This window comes from Vanessa atalanta, chromosome 7 (assembly GCF_905147765.1).
Source record: "Vanessa atalanta chromosome 7, ilVanAtal1.2, whole genome shotgun sequence".
Taxonomy (NCBI): Eukaryota; Metazoa; Arthropoda; class Insecta; order Lepidoptera; family Nymphalidae; genus Vanessa; species Vanessa atalanta.
The window spans coordinates 2,574,862-2,584,775 of NC_061877.1; the positions used below are offsets into that span (position 1 = coordinate 2,574,862).

General features: G+C 30.9%; 1 protein-coding gene across 1 annotated transcript; it reads right to left on the reverse strand.

Moving 5' to 3' along the window:
- Positions 1-265: 265 nt before the first annotated feature.
- Positions 266-8,209, reverse strand: LOC125065419 (dynein regulatory complex protein 11-like; the record flags this gene model as incomplete). Its single annotated transcript, XM_047672998.1, has 19 exons — positions 8,113-8,209; positions 7,737-7,903; positions 7,270-7,481; positions 6,980-7,175; positions 6,659-6,793; positions 6,484-6,595; positions 6,259-6,407; positions 5,664-5,823; positions 5,413-5,580; positions 4,663-4,811; positions 4,420-4,573; positions 4,244-4,347; positions 3,778-3,923; positions 3,258-3,415; positions 2,396-2,498; positions 1,611-1,734; positions 1,225-1,344; positions 807-879; positions 266-397 (listed from the first exon to the last, which is right to left on the reverse strand). Coding segments are annotated over exons 1-19 (2,646 nt in total), but the record flags the coding sequence as incomplete, so codon positions are not given.
- Between the last annotated feature and the right edge of the window lie 1,705 nt (positions 8,210-9,914).

The window sequence follows — 9,914 nt, forward strand, 5'->3', positions numbered from 1 at the left end:
GCTGTTACACTGAAATATATACAGAATGTTTGCCATGAGTCGTGGCCGTAGTAAAATGAGATTATGAGCAATACAGCTTATCAAAAAACTCTAATACTTAAGAAAATACGAAAGGTTTATAACGTTTCCGAAGGTAGTTTCCTAGTACTAAATAGTAAGTAATAATAATACAAAAAGGCTGGTAAATAAAAGCATAAGTAACAGTTTAAAAACAAAAGACATATTTAAGAAATTTATTTTAATGGATTGACTTTTAAGTATTTTTCTTCTTTTTTAACATTTTTTCGTTCCACTTCTCTACCTGGATTTTGAATTCTCTTCGCTCTTTCAAACATTTGTTTTCTATTTGACCCCAGTGAGTTTTGTCATTGTACCACTTCAAGTATTTTTCGTAATTCTGAGCAAATATGAAAATAAAGTAAAGTAAATGCGTATGGTTCCCCCCTTTGGAACATAATCCGTCATTTTTGCTAGAATGTGGGTTGGTCGATTCACACGTAGCAGAATTTCATTTGAATGCATCAAGGTGCAGGTGTCTAAGATGTGTCCCTACACCGCAGAGCATGGCACAAATATAGCATATGATATACAGCAAATGTATAATCTTTGGTACTTGGTACTTTGGTACTCTACCAAATATACTCGGCTGAAAAGGTATACAAACTTACCAATTTAAAATACGTTGCTTGGTAAACTTATTTTTGAAGTTCCATTTAGTTTAAGTAGGTAGGATATTAATCAATTGTGAACCAAAAATATAATTGAAAGAAAATTATCAATGAAATGGAATATTTTAAAACACTCACTATCATATAATCATTTCCATCTTCCAAAAAGAAGTTATAAACATCTCGTGAGCTTAAGCCGTAAGCCGCTATACTGAAATGCAAACAGTTAAAAAAATATTTGAATTTTCATATATAAATATAATATTATTTCTATACGTGTGTGTCACTGAATTCCTCATAAATGGCTGGACTTTATTTAATGTTTGAGTGGACCCCTGGATGGTTCAATTGTATCGCAGGTTGCGCTGCGATTTGGTTTTAGAATTTATTTTTTTATCAAACTCAATTAAATTAAATATACTTAATTTTATTAATAATTCAATTCTTATTGCACACGTACGAAGTCGGTACGAGCGGCTAGTTAGGTATAGTAATTTTGTTAGATTATTCTAAACAAAGTTAGTATAGTCGACGCGGGTCATATATTACAACTTACTGCACGATTCTTTTAGCTGTCAGAAAATTGTCCAACTTTTTTACGATACATCCAAACGGGTATCCTCGAAGTACACGTGCCAAACTTTGAAAATCCAGATTATGTGGTACGGTACGGTTACTGTAAAACATTGAAATAAACGAATTGACTTAATAGTAAAAATTATAGGTGAGTTTTATATTTCAAACAGTTTTACTGTCTATTTCTAGTGTGTGATAAAATTACCACTTATCATCAGGTAAACCATTTCTTCGTTTTCCTGTAAATCTTGCATACACAATTATCTTTTTAAAATCCACCAAATTCTATTAATCAAATTAATTTAGGTTTAGGTCAAACTAATGCAATGCATGTTATTTTTTTAGATTTGTTAATAAAAAACTTACTTGAGTGCCCAGTTTCTAAGTATGAGATACACTGTCGAATAATTGGTTTCGGGCAAAAGTAAAACATATTTGAACGTTTTTATCATTTGCTTACTCTTTGTCATCCAAGGTTCTACGCAACTTCCTAAAGAAATTTAAGATACACTATGTATTGGATATTATAATTATAATACGGAGTGGCATTGATCTATGGGCAAAGGTTACAATTTCTTAATGAATCTTCAATTGTCTAGTCCAGAACCGGATTTGGAGGTCCTAACAACCTGGAGCCAAAAAGGAGTGGGCCCTGGTCAACACAGGAGGCCCCTAATTAATATTTTACAAATTAATTTAAACAATTTCATTTCTATCTGTAAAAATTGTCAATAATTATGTTTATATATTTTGTGTTTGAATTTGCAAAAAATCCTTATGGCCATATCCTTATGGCCATCGCTTTTGAAATCAGCGCACTTTAAAACATAATTCAGTAAAAATATCTCATGCAGCTGACAAAAAAAATTTTTACGCAGACCTGTGATAATTATTTACACATTGTATCAGTGTTTTTTAAAACCGTAATTAGTAATATTATTATAATTGGACTATATCCAGATATCTGAAAATATGTTATTACATTAAAATTCTTAACTTTCTATTATAAATATCATTCACTGCGTGGACTTTAATTATTATCAAATTGTGATGATTAATTTAAATCTTTGATTTAAGTTGTTTTGACAATGCAATAATGTCAGTAATTTGATAAATTGTTTTGTTTTATGACATAAATTGAAATGTTTTACCTATTACAGTGATGTTGTCTTGTTTGTTGATCATTTTAAATAATTTTCGAACGAAGAACTTTTTTATTAGATCGTAATTTTTATATTCTTCTTCGGTTGGTACCTATGTTAAGATATTAAAAGTATAGTAAAATGATTACAATCGATTTATAAATGATATATTCGTTTCTTTCATAACCTCCTTGCAAAATGTTTATTAATTATTTCTTAATTCGTTAACAAGTATAACGAAAACAATGTTTCGATTGGCAACTCGATAATTACTGAAGGATACATAAAGCCGATAAAATCGCTCATTATATTCGTTCAATAGTTACTGTCATTACATGTCAAATATATTTTGTTTCACGTGATAGTTGCCATTTTGCCACCATTTGGTTGTTTAATTTGAAAAACGACAAACTGTTGTTTGTGTTATAATACATAATCACAATACACAATCACACAATCTTTGATAGTAATCAGATATTGAGACTTATACATATCTTTTGTTACACGTCATAGTTGCTATTTTGCCACCATTTGGATGTTTATTGTTTTTCCTTTTTTTTTAAAAAAAAACAAACTTTTGTTTGTGTGATTATAATTATGTATCTTTGATAGTCAAGGGTATTGAGATTTAGACATCAAAATTTCTTATCAGAATCAATTGATCGTCTATGAAATTTCATTCACATTTTTAAATGTGTACGAAATTCGATTGGATGGGTGATGCGGAGAACCAGGAGCCTTGGCTTACTTAGAAGCCATCAGTCCAACAGCGGATTGCTATTGGCTGCTGATTGCTGATGGATTGATTTATGGAATCCATAATGTAACGGTTTAATTCGTTTTAAAATACTGATTAGTAATAAATAAGGACCTTAGTGTAAAAAAGGCGTTCAACATATCTTATGTGTATGATTGATGGTTGCGTGATCTTTGCACACGATACTACAGAATTAATTAACTCCTGTAAATATTCCGTGTTTGTGTTTTCCACTTCAATTTTAAACGGGTCTAACTCGTATAGAGCTGTGTCTGTAATAACGAAATATTTCTTTATTTAATAATATATTATAGACATGTGAAACAACGATAATAATTTTTTGTTAGATAAACTTACATTTTCAGTACGTACTACAAATATATGTAGTAAACATTTTTTATAACATATTATTTTGCTCTGAATTTACACTATTATATACATATTTGACGAGTTTGCATACTTGTTTGTTTGAACGTAATAAACTTAGGTTATAACATGTCCAATATATTTTTTATGTTTATTTAATATTATAGATTATATAGTTATATCATGCTAAGACCAAAGGGCGAAGCAGAAATTGACATTTATCATGCAAAACCACAAGAAACGGCTAGTTGTCAATTTTATACATAACCATTTACAGTAGCCATGATATGCACCAATGTTGTCTTCCCACTTTCCCGTGGTCCTACCAACAAAATACGCCTAAAGCCGTGGATCACTTCTCGGCATCTCTCCCACCATACGGCTCGTATTTCCCCACCAAATGGTACAGTGGATCTAAAAACATACATATAATAACTGAATGATAAAAAAGTGCTGAGATCGTCCAGTGATTAGAGAACGGGAATTATGACCGATGATTGTAGGTTCTAAGGCTGAAATTTATTATGCTTCATTTGTGTCTATAATTTATCTAATGCTCTGCGGTGAAGTAAAGCATCGTGAGTAATTCTGCCTCACGTGTGTTCACCAAATCGCAATGGAATAAGCTCCAAACCTTATCCACAAGAGGGCAGGAGGCATTAAGTAGGACTTACAGCCTATTAATACTTAATTTTTACTCGTACGATTCGCTTGGAAAAATACAGTATTCTTACAGTAATTCACATCTTAAATCGGCACCAGCGTAGTTTACATCACCAATAAAATCCTCAAAATTCATTTTTGGGTATTCTTTAAAGTAACCTTTATTAGCGAGATCCTGAAAGAAAATTATCTCATATTGATGTAGAAAAAAGTAACTTATAAATTTATTTAATAAATCATTTATAACTGTTAATATGTCTTCAAGATCATCTCTGATTTTCCCTTTAATTTGTCTTCCTTTCTTTTTTCGTTTTGCTTTTTCTTTTTTTGGATTTGGTATTTCTTCTTCGTTTCTTTTATATTCTATTTTTAAAGACTTTTTTAATAATTTTAGTTCTTCCCTGCACAAAAAAATATTCAAATATATTCAATTTACTTTTTGCTCTAGTTTTATTTATTAATATTAAGATATTTATTATAAAAAGCTCACATCATGTCAGTAATAATCGAGTTACAAATTTCCAATTTAGTTTCCATACACAAATGTTCCTCATCTATATTTAGGATAAACTTCTTTTTCGCTTCGTAAGCTTCTCCGTCGTCAATATCAGACCAATGATCATAATAATTTTGGATTGCCTATATAATAATAAATCTTATTTAAGAGTTACAGGACTGTTTCGGTAAACACCGATAGTTCTGCCACGAGTGTGGCATCCTGATGGAATGTGCCCGTGAGGGCTCCAGCGTCATTCCTTGGCGACATTTATTGCCGGAGACCTCTCGCTAAAGAACATGTCTTTTATCACGCTCGTTTGTGAGTGATCTCCGCAGGGCTGCTAGAAGGAGATGGTATCCCTCTGAGAAAGCGCTAGAAGAATGACGATGAAACTATCTAATGACTCACTCCGCTGATGAAGTTCGGAAGGAAGGTGTTAGTGTTGTATGCTCATTTCGCCCAGGAACCTCCCTAGGTTTTGGTTATAGGCGAGCTAACCCACGGAGAGTAAATGTGCAAGCGATCCTGTGACACCTTTGAAGACACGGGTAGGGTACAACAGATTTTTTAGTAGGTATTTCAATGCACTCGTCACAGGAACATTCCTAAACTCTCTCCCCCACTTTCACTTCGTATGGCATATATGTAGACACGTTTTAATAAAATTTGTTGTATTATTTAAGTAATAATTTATATATCGTTAGCTCATTTTTAAAAGTAGAGAATGAAATCAATAAGTACCGTAAGTATGTTATTAGTTTTTTTTGAAAAGGGATAATGGTATCCTGGATGTAATGTTGGGTTTTTCATCAGCTTCTTAAGCAGAGCTGCTTCCGATTTCTTTTTTATCAATTCTTCTCTTTTTAACATCATTTCTTCTTCTTTGCCTGCTTCTTTTTCCCATTTTAACTAATAATGTTATTTAAACTTTTTCATAAGAACATATCAATAAAAACTGTAGCATAGTTACGTTTGATATATAATACCAATACCTGTAATGCTGTCTTGTTTTTATTAGCTTTTTTTGTTTCTAAATATGCTTTATAATCCTCTAACCATTCTAGCGGTGATGGTAATTCTTCTTTGAATATCACAATAGGTCCACCTTGATTATCTTTCGGAATGTCGTAAAAGAATTTGGCTTCTATGTACCTAAAATGAAAATTGAATGTAAAAAAAAAATGTTCTTAAAGATTTTTTCTTAGTTATGTTGCACTGCTGTCCATTTTTTAAAGACATTGTTTGAAATAAATTTGTCTTGCCAAATTTGAGTAATTTGACTAGCTAGCTTTTAATATATGTGTTGATATAACTTTTAAACACCATATAGTTACTGACGGTAGACTTGACCAATCATTTTATCAATTATTCTACAGCTACAGAGTAATACATTTATGGCTATATCATAGTTGAAATAGGATTAAGTTAATACATTTATAGACTCAAGGCTCATAACATTTGAGTTTCAAGAGTAATTTATTTTTATAAAATGCCTGAGGGTTGAGGTTTACAGTTCAATCAAAATGTGGGGTTAAAATATGAAAATATTGTAAATTTACATGCATATAATTATATAAAAGTTTATACCATTTTTGAAACCAATCCCTGATATAGTCTCGAAATTCTTCAGCTATATTATCTCCGTTCTTTTTTAAATAGTTCTGTTTATATCGAGAGCAAATAATTTCCCTTTGTTGTACGTATTTTTTACGTAATTTATAGTATTGTGAGTCCACCTGAATATATTTTAAAATGGTTTTATATTTCCTTTATGTAGTTATCGAAATTTATTATACACATATTGAAATTTACCTGCTTATCTATCTCTGATTGTTCGGTATTTATTGTGTCGCAGAATTTTATATTCAATAGTTCATCCCGTTTACAATCTCTTAGTCTCTTTCTCTTTAGTTCAAAATAGTATCTGTAATTTTTATTTATATTATAAAACATACACATTGATTTATTATGGAAATTAGCCCATTACCTTAAAACCCTTTGTATCAGCTTTGCACTTCTCTGTCTTAAATCAAACGGTGCTTGAGGCTTCAAGATGCCTTTCAGCTCCTTCTCCCATATTTCTCTCTTCTGTTTTTGTTGTATGTTTATTCGTACCACTTGTCTTTAATATGTACAAAAGACATTAGCTACGTTAAACGAGATGAATGAAATTTACCTTCTACTTAAAGGGGAAAGGAGGCCTTTAGTCAGCAGTGGAACATTAACAGATTGTTATTCCACAATGTATATTATACTTTTCGCTACTATTGTAAGATAGTTTTATATTTTTTTAAAGTTACATAACAACCTAGTCCTTTCATGGGTTTGTATTAGAGCTATTATTTCTCTTCTTTTTAATGTTTCTTCTGATAACTTTTCTTCGACATCATAGACTTCAGTAACATTAATTCCTTTATGTTCAGTTGCGTTAATTGTTTCATCATCCCACCAATTAACATTTTCTGATAAGCCATCTCGAGGGATTTGATCATTTTCTGAATTATCTGCAAAGTTTTTATGACACAATCTTAGTGTTTGGTGTTTTATCTTAAAACGAGAATAATTTGTTAATCAAAAAGCCATTTTTTATAAGATTACCATAACTTTTTGTTTCGGCTCTTTTTAATTCTTCGACTCTTCGGAAAGCCGCCTCTATCGCCAATTTAATAACTTCTGGTCTTTCGTATTTTGCAGGAATATTGAAAAACTCAGTATTAAAAGGCGTTAATTTTCTTTGAATCAATCCATTAGATAAAAACTGAAAAGGAGTGCCTTCAAGTTTCGTCAATTGATGTTTGAGTTCAAGAATCCTGTAAAATTAAAATAAAAAAATATTCACCTGTTACGATTTTTTCTTCCAATGAAAAAGACTTCTGAGACTCTTTGCGCTTGAAAGAGATTCAAAAAACCTAATATATTTGAGAAAGTATGACATTAATAAGTGTTTAATAGCAATGATAATTATTAGGTCTAGCGTCGCGAAATGTCCTGAATCAGCATTGTTACTGTGTGTTTTTGGCGTACATTTAACGTTTAGTTGTCTTTAAAAAACAACAATATTTAACCTTAGCACAATTTTCTCCACCACATCGGCAATGTACTCTGTCTTTTGAACCTGCAAACTATGTTGCAAGCAGTCCAATGCATCATTGTAGCATAATATGTAACTTCCAAGCATTCTAGCTAACCGTTGGACCGCATCACAGATTTGTTTATCGTGAATTTTTGTTTCCTGACAATAAAAAAATGATTGTATAATAATGTATAAGGTAATTAAAGCTTTAACACGTTTTGGTAGTTTTAAAAAGGCAGCTTTTTAATGATATGGTAATTTTAACAGAAAAATCATTACAGCTATACCATTATTTGTATTTCAGTGTATATCAGATTAAATTATTTATAATAGAAAAATCCTCTAGAAATCGGTAAAGTAATGCATACCTGGTATTCAAGATCAAGTTCAACTATTTTGGTCAAATTTTTAAGAGTACTTTTCCATTTCTTGAAATAATAATCACACGGCATTCTAATTTTTCAATCAAAAATAAAAATAAACCTTAAATAGTGTAAAGTATTTGCATATATTGGTCCAGATGGTCACGTTTTCGTCTACGAAATGATACGTGTTTTGAAAGAATAACGTTTTAAATTTATCGATTGAATGGTGTTGAAGGGGTTTTGATAGGAAATTTCTCAATCTCCTTCTAAGGTAGGACATCAATGTTATAATCTAAACATGTAACAGATACATGCTTAAATTTATTTTCTCTAAATTTTTTTTTTTCTTTGCTCTGTTTTATTTTCAAAATCATATTATTGTTTAAACCATAGGTTAATAGATTTATTTTTATAGCGCTTTATCAGAACATTTTTTTCTTTTCGTTCAGTAACTACTATAATTATCTACCTACCGAAATAATGTATCGCCTTTAATGTAACAGATTGTCTACTCGTAGTACCATAACTAAAAAAGTTGAATCAAAACCTCACCCGCCCTATAATTTTCAGGAGGTGTTTTATCTGGCACCAAAGTTTCCTGTCGCGAATGTCAGCCATCTTGTCGGCGGAAGTAGTAAAGTCTTCCGCCCTGCGAATGACACCCGCGTCGTCGTTTACATATCTTTTATCACCACTCAAGCGATGTTAGCGCTTTTGTTTGCCTGTCGTAAAAATGTATTGCCTTAGATATTTTCTCGTTTGAAAGTAATGTTTCGCGATGATTAATATAGAGTGTATTTTTTAAAGCAGTAAAACTTTAAATTGAAATTATACATAGAAAAATATTTTTGATCTCCATTTGTCTTTTTCCAATTATTTTATGGCATTCAAGTTTTAATATGATTTCGGATATTGTCCTGTGTGTCTGCTGTAGCTGGCGCGTACATGCCTTCATTTGGAGGTCGTATTTTCACATACTCTTCGCAGTACAGAGGCTGTATTTCGGTAAAAACGCTTCGAATGTTGGCTTCTAAGTGCTCATTTGTTTCTGGTTTATCTTCGTAGACATGCGACAATACAGAAAATATTGCAATAGCGTCAAATTTCATGAACAATCGTGGCCAGTTAACCATTAATTCTTTGAAAGAAACATTTGTTGGACGATTAATTTAACCAAATTGACCTTAAAACATTTTGCTTACCTATCACTCAATTGTCTATTTTTGTATCTACTATCTGAGAGAATATAATTGTAGATTATTTTCTGTGGTGTCCTCGAACTACAGAAAATAATCATCATTAAAAATCTTCGCGCACAATTTTCTTATTATTTTTCTTAAGTGTCCATGTTTTATTTAAGTGCCAAATTTCTGGGAAAACATTAACTTGTTATAAATGAGCAAAGGTGGTGTTTCGTTTTTTTTTTTTCATATTAGCTTTCCGTCCTGAATTCATACTGTAAAAATAAGGATTGCTAATCAATCTACAAGCTCGAACTCTGTTAATATTTTGTACATCACGTGTAAAAATGGCTATCAGATAATAAAAAAATATTACTTACCTATACTAATATTATGAACAGTTGTAAGAGAGTTTTTTTGTTTATACGTTGGGGGTAATATTCTAAAAGGCTAATTAAAGATAAAAGATACTGGTAGAAAGTTTTATTACTCCAACGTACTATGGAGTAAAATTATATCTATATCATATATTTTTTTAATAATAAACTGTGTTCATGTAAAGCCGAGGCGGGTTGCTAGTATATAAAAACCTACAGTACATGTTTATATTTTAAAAAAAAACTT